The 13,980-nt window shown below is 36.4% G+C and overlaps 1 protein-coding gene across 2 annotated transcripts; it reads left to right on the top strand.

Annotated features, from left to right (window-relative positions):
* Window positions 1–1,531: 1,531 nt before the first annotated feature.
* Window positions 1,532–13,980, top strand: LOC103695572 (uncharacterized). Of its 2 annotated transcripts, XM_026800580.3 has the most exons (3): window positions 1,532–1,724; window positions 4,039–4,081; window positions 11,698–13,980. In XM_026800580.3, exon 3 carries the CDS (start codon window positions 11,770–11,772, stop codon window positions 13,684–13,686), a length of 1,917 nt encoding a protein of 638 aa, XP_026656381.2. In that variant the 5' UTR covers window positions 1,532–1,724; window positions 4,039–4,081; window positions 11,698–11,769; the 3' UTR covers window positions 13,687–13,980. The 2 variants fall into 2 exon arrangements, with proteins under 2 accessions (XP_026656381.2, XP_008775158.2); XM_008776936.4 differs by lacking the exon at window positions 4,039–4,081.

The raw sequence follows: 13,980 nt of genomic DNA, 5'->3' as shown, positions 1-13,980 counted from the left end.
TAAGCAGGTAAACTAATCCCTAAAGTCTCAGTGCCCCATGCAGAGCTTCTAGCAGCATGGACCGGCATTGATAAAGCCCTTCATACTTATAACACACTAAGGGACATTTGGTAACCCCAACAGGATCACCACAGTGATCTAAGATCCCCAATGATCTAAGATCTCCGGTGATCCGAATGCTGGGGTGATTTGATCCCCAGTGATCTTAGATCAATATGTTTAGTAAGTCATGGGCCAATAATTAAAAATTTCCGGATATCCATAAGTAACTTGTTTGGTATGGTACGAGAATCCAAGATCACCGACCATATAATACCACAAATACCCCTTATATATCTTAGATGGATTTTTTATGTGTTTTTAACTCTCATAAATCAAAAATATAAGTCAATATGCTAATTCCTATAATAGCTCCATAATTTTGTCACATATTCTACTTTTAGTAGCACTTATCATATATTTATTAATCATATAAAATATATTATAATAAAATATTAATATATTTATCAATATATTAATTATTAATATATTCTATAAAAATATATTTATTACTCCTATAAATTATTAATCTTATAAAAATATGTTACTTTTTATTATAGAATTAATATTTTTATTTATACTTATAATAGATTTTTTAATACTAATAATTATTTTGATTAGAAAATAAGATAAATAGGAGTAATATATTAAATATTTTCATTATATAAATATAAAATATAATAATATATTTCTACTATAATTTAAAATTATCCTTCAATAATAATATAATAATAATATGATTAATAATATATTATAATATAATATAATATATGTCATTAATATAATATATAATATCAACAAAATATATTGATGGTATAATGATATATCAATTTTTCTGCTAAATTGAGGGGTATTTTTGTCTTTAACTTCCAACCTAAGATCACTACGTGATCTTGGATTCCCGACCTCAAGGACAGATATTCCATCACTGAGTTGGGCGGTAATTTGAAGAGTGGAGATGATTTATGATCACCGCCACGTAGGATCATCGTAGTGCAACTAAACGCGGTGATCTCATCATCTTCACTCACATCACTCTTGATCCTAGGACGATCACCCCATACCAAACACCTCTTTTAAGGGTATGGGTCGAAGGGAATTCAGCCACTATTATTTCATAGATAAATTCTTATCCCTGTTGTTGATTGCATACTAACCCATTGTTGAAGGAAATTTGGCAGTGGAAGTTTGCTACAATCAGTTTTCGAGCATTCCATATGTTTAAAGAAGCTAATCAAGCTGCTGATTGCTGCCCAAGCAATTAACCATCGTGAGGTTTTGTACCAGGATCAATGCTCGGTCCCATGGGATTTGAGTTGCATTTTTGTTTGCGGATGACACGTCATTGGGCCATGGGCTTTAAAAAAAGGAAAAAAACCCAAAAAACTCGGATACAGGCTCAGATACGGATATCTTTGAATTTTTTTCCGGATTCGGATATCCGTTTTTAATACAAGCGTACAAATATATAGTATAGGTTCGGTCCGGATCCAAGCCAACCCGATCCGTGTTCCACCGATCCCGTTCCCAATTCCCTTCGTTTTCCTCTTCGACGTCTTCGAGCGTTGGAGGCCGCTAGGGTTGGTTCCCCGTCGGTACTCCTTCCCTCCTCCCAAGCAGGGACCGGCGATCGGCAACGAGCGACGTTCCCGACCGGCGGTGCAAGCATTGAAGCGCGATACTAGGTACACAAATCTTGAGTCTTGGTCTCCTTTTCCTGTTTCCGTGTTTGTTTTGATGATTTATTGGCTGGGAGTTCGGAGGTTGTGGGGTTTTAATCCACGAGGTAAAGTGGATTTACTGGTTTGGACGGTATTTTTTTAGTGGGGGTTTCTGAGGGAAGTATGATGATCCTGCGGCGTCCGGTGGCCACGGATTTGGGCGGGCCTCGACGCTTTGGCCTTGATACCAATCTCTACCAGTGCTGCGTCTGCTTTTGGATTCTCTCTCAGGCCTGTTGATGGTTATAGGGGAGATTGCATAAAAGTGTTAAGGGTTAAACTAAGAATGAGATGGAAGTGTCTTACTACTAGCCAAACAAGTTGTCCATGTTGCAAGAATGACATAATGATCTCAAGGATATATCATTTTAGGTCATAGAACACCATTGTCAATTGTAGGAAGCTTATGCCCTTTGAAGATTAGTTCTTCTTCATCCTTTTTCTCTCTTAGTTTAGAAAGGGACAAACCTGCTTGATCTCTATCTTCTTCTGCTATTTCTTTTGGTTCAGAGGGAAATCTGTTTTTGTGGGATTATAGAGATAACTCAAATTTGTAGCTTTGACATTACCCTCAGAGATTTTGTTTTTTTTGAACCATTGATTTTCTTAGAGTAAACTTTGCCAAACTTGTGCTGGAAGCTCACTGCTTTGTCCAATTTTCTGTCACCACCTCTAGCTTTCACGGCCCACCTCATTATTTCAAGTATTCAGATACTGGTAGGCAATACTCTTCTGATTTTGAGTCTAATCTTTTGAAGTGGTGAAGTTGGTGGGGGTGGAAAAGTTCACGACCATCCAAAGCTCTTGTCACCATCCAATGCCTCATTATTTGAAGTGCTCAGAGCCTAACAGGCACTACTCATTTTAAGTTTTAATCTTGTTCAATGGGAAGTTTGGGACACTATAAGACAATGGATGGTCTCAAGTCCTCAAATGCTCCATGTTGCACTGCCTTCGCTGTTTATTAATCTTGTTAAAGGCTCTTGCTGTTGGTTGGCATGCATGCCCCCCTATCAGTGCCAGCACAAATGGGACACGGCCACCAATGGACTTCTTGCTTAAATTAATGTTTGTTAAAATTTTAATTTTTTATTGAATCTATCCTTTATGATCATGTCATTATTGTTGGCTTTCATTATTGAATTCTGATCAAAATTTGATTAATATCTGAAATAGTATCCGATTTATATCCATATCCAGATAGAAAAATATTAATATGCTTATTATTCTATTTGTATTTGTATCCGTTTCGAATAAATATGGATTAGCTTAATATCCGATTCATATCCATATACATTTAGAACAAATATTGGAATTAATTTTGATATCCGTTTAATATTTGTATTAATATTCATGTCTGTTGAAAAAATATGGAAGTACCAATATCCGATCTATTTTCAGCCCTATTGATGACACTCTTGAACTCTATTGACTGCTTTTGCTACCCGCCAAAGCAAGATTAATCGTACCACCTCGTACTGCCCAGCATGGAAGAAAATCGGTACAAAACTCAACTTTGAATCGGTACAAATTTTGTACCGCCTTGTACTATCCCGTACCACCCATACCGCCCTGTACTGAAGTATATCGACCTGTACTGAGACATACCGAGATGTGTACCGACCTATACCGAAGTGTATCAACCTATACTGAGGCGTATTGGGATAAAAATTGAGAAAAGTGATTAGAAAGCTATTTTGGTACATGATGTGTGCCGTACCGTATCGAACCGGTAAGGTACCGATATGGAACCCGGTACCAAGATTGCGTACTTTGCTCCAGAGTTTTAATCGGCTCCATGACCCCACAAAGCTCTAACCTCTGGGTTGTTCTTCAACTCTTTCATCCTTTCTATATGCCTTTCTAGTTCTATAGACTCCCAAAACCCTCATAATGGGACTCTCTCACTCTTGTTGGCCTTCTTCAAAGCCTTACTCCCTAACCTTAGCCCTAGCATTGAAGTGGATCTCCATGTCTCTAATTCTAACTCACTCCCTTCTCCCATTCTCACTGCAACCTTCTGACATTGTGGATCCAAGAGCAATTTATTTACTTATTTGGATCGATGTATCTTCTCATAATTTTCTTTTTTCTGATTCGATGCTTATATTTGTTAAATTTTTCATATATGTGTAGATTCATGTGTTCATTTATTTTTTGTCTATTACTTATTGTATTCTCGTGCTCAAATGTATGTATAGTTGGCATTGAATTCCTGTAGAATGCATTTTTGGTGTTTCTAATTGATTTTTTTTCTTGGTATGGGTGGTCATCATAGAAATTATGCTTTTTAGGCTGGAAAGCTGGTTTTTATCTTTGAGGTCAGTGCTTCTATGCTGGAATTGTTGTAGAAACTTTTACATTGCTCGATGATTTCTACCTTTTATTGTACACATTGTTAATTGATCAAAATCCAACTTATCTCGATGCACATTTATTAACATATGATCCTTTGATTAGTTCCATTCTTTTTTGTATGCATAAATTCTAAAATCTCTTCACTAGTTATTTAATCTGGAATTGATATGTTTGCTGATTGTTTTCATTATTTATTATTATTTTATATTAAGGCCTTCTCAATATAGGATTAAAATAGAAGTCATATGACATTGTTGTCATAGTTACACCTTTAGGTGAATTTACTAATCAGTGAATTACACCTTTATCCAGCAGCAAATATGTTTGCAAAAGACCAGGCTATCATGGCACAAGTGTCATGCCAAACGCAGGAGCATCAAGATCTTTTATTTTCTTTAAGCACAAGATATGCTAGAGGCTTATAACTATTTTGGTTTTGATAATGATTTGCAAGTAGTAGGTTAATGTCTAGGTCAGCATGTTTGATATGTGTAATGATTAGACCATCTTAACTGATGGATCAGAGGGATCATGTATATTTGGAGAAAAGAGGTAACTTCTTGCTTGTAAGGTACTATCAGTTGGGTTCATATGCCATAAGCCTTTATAGGAGCCCTCTAGTATACTTTGATTTAAAATCAACATTTGGACATATTCTCAATGCATCAGCTTCAATTTGAAATGTTAATATAGATACTTTTTAAATATATCCTTCTCTGGAGGCCTCTTTTAGCAAATTATATTAAGGATTTCATTAGTGGCTAAGCCATAGAAAAAGAATATTGAAGGTTGTTTTATGAACATGTCGAATATTAAAGCAAGCAAAAGTATGAGTTATACTGGCTTACATTAGGCTTGTTCTTCCTCTATGCCTTTCAAAAGAATGAAGATAGATGACGACCAAAAGAATGACAAAGATGGATTCGTACTAGATACTTCAAAAGGTGCAATATTCATTTTGCTTGGAAGGATTCGTTTTTTGGCAAATGACTTGTTAATATTCTAATACTACTATGTGATAGGATTAATATGGTAATTTAACTTTTTAGCTGTTTAAAATGGGAATGTTATTATTTGATTGAAGGTGATGGTAATTTAATTATAGGACACAGAAAAAGAGTTTCACTTGTATATGAATGTGATAAGAAAATCAATGACTTTGATTTTACAAGGTTGTATGTCATAATGGTTAAATCATACTTATCAAAAAGGATCAACCTAATCAATCAGATATGAACCAACCCAACCGGATGTTTGGCCAGATGTTTTAAACTGGACCAAATTTGGCGAGCTGGCTCAATTGAGTACCGGTTCGAATTGTGTCAATTTGAGGTTTGCTCATTACTAGCCCAGCATGTTATGGGCACACAAGAAAGTCCTCGTGTATCGTCTTTTCCCCCTGAGAACTGGAGCTCTCGCAATACAACAACACAACCCCTTTTTTGACACTTCTTCCTTCTGCTTCTCTTCAACCATCTCCGCCCACTTCATATTTCTTGTTCCATCAATCACTTTGGATTGAGGCCTCTATTTGATTCTCTCTCTTCAGCATCTTTCTCTTCCTAGCTCAATATTTGACACACATGGAAGGTTATATTCGATCTTCGAACACACATGAAATTGTTGTTGTTTCTTCTTATTCGCGATTGCTTTATTGTTTGAATGAGATATTTTCTTCAAATTTTTGGATTATTAACATATTCTGATGGTAGTTATATCTCTCTTCCACTTAGGTTACTTATGATGCTTTCCTTTTCATACTTTAATTATCTTTTCTTTCTTTTCCTTAGATATAATTTGAATTGGATTAAGAAAGCAAATCTTTTTGGATTTTGTTTGATAGTTGGAAACTTTGTCAAAAACTTTATATAAGAAAAAAAAAAGCAAGTGGTTAAGGTACTAGGAAGAAAGAGAAGTGAAATGATGGACTCTGTGGAATGCATTGTTTCATATATAGTCAGTGCAGAGAAACAAGAATTTGCCAGAATAAATGTAAGAAATACGTGAAAAGTTGAAATATATACATTAATAAATATTTTCTATCATTCCTATTAATATGAATCAAGGTTCGCCGTCTCGATACCGGGCTCCGTACCGGTACCACACTAGCATAGTATCGGTACAGTACAATATTGAATTTTTTTGGCATACCGAGTGTCGGTATGCCACCCGTACTAGTACTAGTACCGAACCGGTACGGTATAGTACGCTCTGTACCATCCAGTTCAGGACGGTACAATGAACCATGATCTAAATGTATGGAGTATAAATCTATTTTATAAAAATGGGATAGCTCAATCCTTTTTCCATGAGTTCTAGCATTGATTTTGAGTTAGTTACCTAAATTTCTCAAATTCAAGCAAGGAAAAGAGATGAACGGTTAAATTCTTATGGGAATAGTCTTAGTATTCTGTTAAGGAGCTGGTCTCTTTTGGCCTTTGAAGAATTACTGATATAGAATGGATTGATGGATATTAAGGAAAAGTTTTAGGGTTTAAAGTTGCTAAGATTGGTATTTGAGCCCCAAAATTATGGTTAATGATTTTTGATTAAATTATAAATTGCCTCAGATTTATTTGATGATTATTGTGTGATTTGTTTACCAGCAGAGTAAAAGTGCTCTAAGTAAGGAGCTACAGCAACTCTTGAGTTAAAGCAATAAAACTAGCCAGCCAATGTATTTTCATTATAGAAGTAACCACTTATCACTGAACCAATCAAGAAATCATCATTACCCAAGCCCTTTCCCTTTAAAACATGGTCCACTAACCAAGTTTTGATTTGCATACACAGATCTTATGTTGCACAAGCTTAAGAACTTAATTAAAAAAAAAAAACTTTGGTAATTGATGATTTGAATGCAGCTAAAGTTTTGCATTCTACTTAGGCCTGATTTATTTATGCTATATATAAAAGCAAGAATAAATTTTCATCCAGAAGCCATGAGAGCCATTAGATCTTAGAAAGCAAACTTGACCATCTAAATGGTATGCCGTCGCGGTCTGTATCATTACATACAGAGTGTACCCTACTTTATCGGCGCCGCACCGTTAATATAAGATATAAAAAATTCTACCAATTCCATCAACCATATAAATACTCTCCAAGTTTATTTTGATGACTCTTCACGTACCTAACCTAACTCCGAACTTGATTGGAATCCTTGATGGATTCTGCTTCACTTGCTCTTCTGTTTGATGGCAAGGCTGGGTAAAGGAGCCACTTCCACTCAACTCTCAACTACATTATCCAAGCTAACTAAAACTCTCACGTATTAATTATCATAACTATCTAAATCCCATCATTTCATGCCCCAAAGCACTTCCACCATTTCCTAACCTGCTCCAATCATGCTATGTTACCCATTCTTCTTACCTTCATCCACCAATAGCCACACTGATCCAATCACATACGAGTCTCAATGGATCAATGAATTACTAGTTTATTTTGAGATGACAAATGCTTTAGTAAGTGGCTTAGATCCATCAATAAGGTTTCAGTGATCAATGTTGAAGGTTGCTAGAAGAGGTCTCTTTCAATTTGTTTTATTTTATTTTATTTTATTTGTTATATGAAGGTTGCCATTAAAACGATGAATCATGTTCTGAGATGCTATGAGTTTTTGTTGATTCAAAACAGGATGATTCCTTTAGTTGTTATTTTATCCTGCTTGTTGCTTGTGCCTTTTCCATTCTAGGTTATTATTGATCATTCGAATCCCATCTGGGCGTCCCACATTATTCCCAATCTATGGCTTTCCTTGATCTTGTTGGAAGTATAGACCAAAGCCATTTATTCAAGGAGTCTTTGTTATGAGTTTGAAAGGTTTTCCATTAGCTAGGGACAGAATAGGATAAGTTATATAGATATATTTGAAGGGTTGTATTTATAGTTTTAAAGAGTAGTTTGGTTAAGAGTTTTTAAGTGGTATTAGATCATTGTTAAGGGAGTGACTATGCATGGGTCTATCAACAAGAGAGCATATGTGCATGGGTTTGTGGTAGTTCTATAGGGCGAGCAACGATAGAAACGAGCTAGGGATAAACTAGGATTGTATGCCCTGTCATTGCTTTTAATGTGCAGAAGAGTTGTCTAGATAAGTATACGGTAGGCTTGGTGCTTAGTTCCAACTTATTTAAGATTCTGGGCCGGAGTAGGGCTTCTTAATGCCCAGACTTGGGGAAGAACACAAGGGAGGATTTAAAACAGCTTTATCTTCTTGTAGGTGAGGCATGGAAGTTAAAAAAAGATCTTTTGTTTAGCTGCATGCAATTTGTCCACATCAATATTTTCAATAGAAAAAGCTAAGACAAAACATATTTTTTGATTATTAATTCAAATTAAATATAAATAATCGTGGTCTCCATTTAAGTATGTTTTGTAAAAACCTGATGGACTAAACAGTTTCCTTGCAATTCAGGAAAAAATAAAGAAACTTTTAATTTTCTGAGATTACCTCAAAATCAACAGTTCTAATATATTTTTTTGACCTTATAATCATGGGAACGGGTTGAGACCATAAAAGCTATTAGGAAAACTCAAAATCATGTTAGATAACAGTTCCATGCAAATGGGGACAGGTGTGAAGTCTTTTCCTAGCATTTTGTTTCTCACATGTCTGAAATGGCTGTACATTCATGTGATTGATTCAAAAGGAAGGAGCATATGATGGGTGAAATATACTTGATTATTATAAGATAGAGGAGTACTTAGTTGTTATGAATGATTAACAATTTCAAACTTAATTCAGCCTGCACTAGTGGGATCTAGATATACAAAAGCATTGCATGACTAATTTAGAGCTTAACTCTAGATTCAGATGTCCATAAATCCTCTATGGTCCAACTTGCAAGAAATCCCTACAAGTTGGTTGTATTATAGGTTTTGATAGGCCAAAGAAAGAATTTAGTTAGATTTTTATTTCTGTCTAAAAATATCTCACAAGTGGGTTGCATACAAGCCAAAATTGCACAACCAATAAAAATTTGGACATTCTTATATTGGAGTTTCTTACCTTTAGGGTTGTAGAGGATATACAATCGCTTAGGATCTATTACTAGCCCATCTTTCTGAGCTTCAGTCAGTTGGATCTATCTTGAGTTTGGATCTACTTAACTCATTTTTTTGTGGTTATTGTTGTTTGGAAGCTTTATAGATGACCATAGAAGAGAATTTATTTTGGCTCTAATTTTTTCCCTTTATATGATGAATTGTATTTTTATTAGTGATATATATATACATATGCTAAAATATTTTTATGGAGATTTTATATTTTTATTCTCATCTTTTTATTCATTCATTTTCAGTTTCCTTGTCTTTCCTTTAAATTTTTAAACCTCATTTGAAATTTTCTTTTATTCTTTAGAGAAAAATATTTCTTCCATTGAGATTAAGAATATGTTAGCACTCTTTTTTTTGACTACTGTTCTGTACATGGTATGCAGTACCGGTCGGTACCAGTCAGTACCGGGCATACCGTACCCGTACCGGTGGGTACTGGTACCGGTACGTCAGTGTCGGTACTCCGGACGTATCGCATACCATACCGTACCGACACTCGGTACGCCTATGCTAGTGTGGCATTGGTACGGGATCCGGGACCAATACGGCGAACCTTGGTTCTGTATATGATTTTACCATTTGATTGTCCCTTACTCCATCAGATTATCATATCACTACCTTAGGGCACCCTGATAACACTAACCAATTTTATTACTAAAAGAATAATAATTAACTCTACTGCAATTACATTATTACGAGTTTTTACTTTTCTCTAGAAAACTGAAAGTTGATCGAATCCGTGTCCATTTGTACATACTATATATTTTACTAGTTTCATATAACACTATGTATAATATTACGTTACTTTTTTCATATGAGAATAGTCAAGTTGCGTTACGCAGCCAGCAAAACGCTATGATGCAATTGTCATAAGCTACTGTTGGGCAAAGAATTTCAAGCCTAAGCCCATCCTGGCTTGCTGAAAGTATTTGTTGGTTTTAAGTGGCCTTATGCTATTTGTCTAATGTGCACCACTAGAATTCTTGTGGTTAATGAAATACTAATTATTCTGTGAAGATTTTTGGTTATGTTTTATAAGAAATTGCTGGTGGTTATGCTAAGCTGTTGGTAATATATGAGCATGACTTGAGGGGCAGGCCATTTGCAAGCAAATATCGAAAATGCTGAAGGTTGCTAAACTAGCACTTCATAAATTTTGATGTAAAACAAAAATGAGAAGGTCGTAACCACAGAAAAATAAGGTATAGGAGTGCACACAGAAGAAAACAGAAGAAAGGGACCACTTGGTATTCTGTGAACCTTAAAGTACCCTTAGATCCATATCAAGATGAAAAGATAAAACAAGAGATGAGAGTAGATCTTGGTTTTTAATAGGAGAAAAAATGGACAGTGGTTCCTTTTACGAGAAGAGATAAGAGAGAAAAGGATGAAAGGGGAATTGGAAAAGAAAGGTAAAAGAAGAACTAAAACTTCAAAGAGAAAAGAAAAAGGAAAAAAAAGAAAGAAACGAGGATATTCAAACTGTATACTCACGCTTGTTTGAGGTTTGAATTGTTTTCCGAATAGGACAAGAAATAAACTTAAATTATCAATTACTAGTCTGATCATAAGAAAAAGGTGTTTTAGTGTATGAGGCTCCTGCCACTACAGAGTTTGGGGAGGGTTGGCTTTACACAAGCTTACGGTCGCATGCAGAGAGGCTGTTTCCGTGTTTCAAACTTAGAACACCCAAGTCACAGTGAAGCAACCTTACCATCGGGTCAAGGCTTGCACTTGCTAGTTTGTTTATAGAAATACATTAATTTAGAAACATCTACATCTCATGATCTATATTATGATTCTAGTACCCATTATATAGTGGACTACAGTTAACTGTTTAATAATAACCTTCAAGATGAAGATACTAACAGATACAAAGCAACCTGGTTTATTGAAGCACAGTTGCATGGTGGTCATGCAAGGATATCAGCACCATCACTGTTATTATTTTCTAAGTAGAAAAAACAAAACTTTTGGTTGCTGAGTTCTATTGAGAACTGAGATAGCAACAAATAGGGATAATGCGCTAGTATTTATTGCTGGTGTGAATAAGCAACAGAAGTTTTTACAGTAACTATTCCATTTATGGTAAGATGACCCATGTTACTATCATATAACAAGCATTTTTTACAGGGTTATTCATCCTCCAGCTGTATTGGAATATACAAGTAGAAACTCATGAGATTTTTCTTGCCAATATATCCTGGGTTACATCTACAGGCTGCAAATGTAGATCTTTTATTAAGCAATTTGCAGGTTTCCCACATACCCAATCTTGTCTAACCCTTTATAGCTACATCCAAGGGATTTGTGTATTAAATCTTATGGAAGTGCTAGGCAGGCAGTCAGTCTGTACTTGCATATAAAGTAGCTCTTAGTAAGCAAATAAAGAGTAATCAATAATGACCTGGTGAAGAAAGCATCCCTTTATGCATTAAGAGTTCCCTTACTATTAATTTATAACAATCTAGGTAACTACCTGAAGGTTATAGATTGATTTAATGGTTTTGCTTTGCAGAATTTGAGCAGAATGTAAGTTGTTTTCAACTCTCATGGGTGGAGCATCCTATGTGGTATTGATGTTCAGATCATGGCATCTGCAATATTTTCCCACCTGCAAAACCTGTGGCCATTCTCCAGATTCAAGACTCATGATCTGAAAGTTTCCACTCGATTGGTTTCTAGGCTTTCAATTCCAGAACAGACAAAACAGTTTGTTTTTGCTCTTAGAGAACCTGATTCCGATGCTGTGGTTTATATTTTGGCTGTTAAAAACTTGTCGGAACAATCTGCACTAGATGCACAGTATCTAATTAAAGAAGTGCAGCCTAGAGCTGTAGTAGCTCAGATTGACCCATCAGCATTGGACGATATCCAGGCCGAGGAGAAGTGCATAAAGAATAATCAATTAAACAATGTGCCAACTTCATCTTTTGAAGTGCTTAAGAGATGCTTGGTAGAAAAGATTAACAGCAAGCAGTATGAAAACTTTGCTGGCCTCCAGATCTTACAGGTGATTTTTGGTGTTGGATTATATGGTCATTTATTGGCTGCTAAGAGAGCTGCAGAAGAGATTGATTCACATTTCCTGTTACTTGAGTCCCCATACGAAAACAAATGTATTGCAACTGCCTCAGGCAATGTGGAAAGTGGAAAACAAAGGTCAGGGTTAAACTTACAGACCAGTAGCTTGCTTCCTGGAAAAGTTACTCCATCTATCTATTCAAATTCTAGAAAATTTAGCCTCACTGATGCTCTTCTGTCACAGATGGTTCAGTCATTAACTTGTTCCCTTGATTCATTAATTCCGAAAAGAACTTTGTCCAACTCAGTTTTGGAAGTGGAACCAGGAGAATGCCGGCCATTAAGTAGCTACCAAGCTCCACCATTTGCGCAGTCTGTCTACCCCTTGCTCGCAGATCTACATGACATATTCATTGACCTTCCATCTATTGGAAAAGCTCTGTTCTGTGCACAGAAAATGCTTGCTAATGTAAATGAAGGCGAGACAGTTAGTACTGAAATCTTATCAAATGTATACGCCTTCAGAATTGCAGTTGAATGTCTAAGAATAGCTTTAAATAGTGCTGCGCGGTGCCCCATTGACAGAATAGAGAATGACAACTCAACAAAGTTGCAGTTCTCAGAGCTCTCTTCTGAAGAGAAATGCCATGCCCTTTTTGCACAAGCTCTCAGGACGCAGGCCAGAAAGTTTGGATCTGTGGTGGCTATAGTTGATGCAGGTTGCTTGACTGGTCTCAGGAGGCACTGGAACACATCCTTGCCTCAAGAGGTTGCAGATTTAGCTGATGAAACCTTAGTACATCATTTTGATGATAATCATAGCAATGACAAGGAAACTCTGATGGAAAACATGGAAAGAAAGCGGCTATTAGCAGATAAGCCTGTGGTTGCGGTTGGTGCAGGTGCAACAGCAGCTCTGGGCGCATCTTCCCTATCAAAAGCTGTTCCTGCCTCCACAATTATTAAGCTTGCAACATACAACATTCCGGCATCCCTTCAATTTGTCTTAGCCCAACTGCAGCGGAAAGCTGCTATTGGACTCAGCAAGATTCTTGGCCCATCAAAACTTTCTGGGGTTGCGAGTGCTGTAGCCGAGACGTCAACCTTGAAGTTTACGGCATCAGCTGAGAAGATTCGTGCAGTGACGCACAGTATGATAGCCTCTGCAGAGAGGACTAGCTTGTTGGCAATGCGGACATCATTCTACGAGATAATGAGGAGGAGACGTGCTCAACCATTCAGGATTGCACCATGGGCCACCTTTGGTTGTAGTGTAGCTGCATGCAGTGGGCTTCTGGTTTATGGAGATGGGATTGAGTGTGTAGCTGAATCTGTGCCATCAGTTCCCATGATCGCCTCGTTGGGTCGTGGTCTCCAGGGCTTGCACCAGGCTTCTCAGGAAGTGAGACGGACAAATGGCACAAAGATACAAGAAGCTTTACAGTCTTTGATGTACAGTTTAAAGAAAATGAGGGCTCAGTGAGTAAGATTTGAGATGTTCTCATTGCAAACCAAAATTTGCAAAGGAAACCGTGCTTCAAAATGTCAGCCAAGTGCAGTTTGTACCTCCACCTGTGGTGGGAAATAGTGAATACATCTGAGCTCTTCTGAGCTTGCTATGGTGGAAGAGCTTCATTTTTGCCATTATAACTAGCAGCAGGTGATGAAATGATAAATAAAGTTTATGAGAAGCATTTTGTATAGCAATCTATTTTTGTGTTTAAAGGGCAATAATGATTTTTCAAATTCAATTAATTGCTAGTAAATATTTTTGCTA

This window comes from Phoenix dactylifera, chromosome 13, assembly GCF_051530095.1.
Source record: "Phoenix dactylifera cultivar Ajwa chromosome 13, Ajwa_hap1_PhDact_Kaust_v1.1, whole genome shotgun sequence".
Classification (NCBI taxonomy): Eukaryota; Viridiplantae; Streptophyta; class Magnoliopsida; order Arecales; family Arecaceae; genus Phoenix; species Phoenix dactylifera.
The sequence above is the reverse complement of the archived record's forward strand: the minus strand, read 5'-3'. Positions and strand labels throughout refer to the sequence as shown.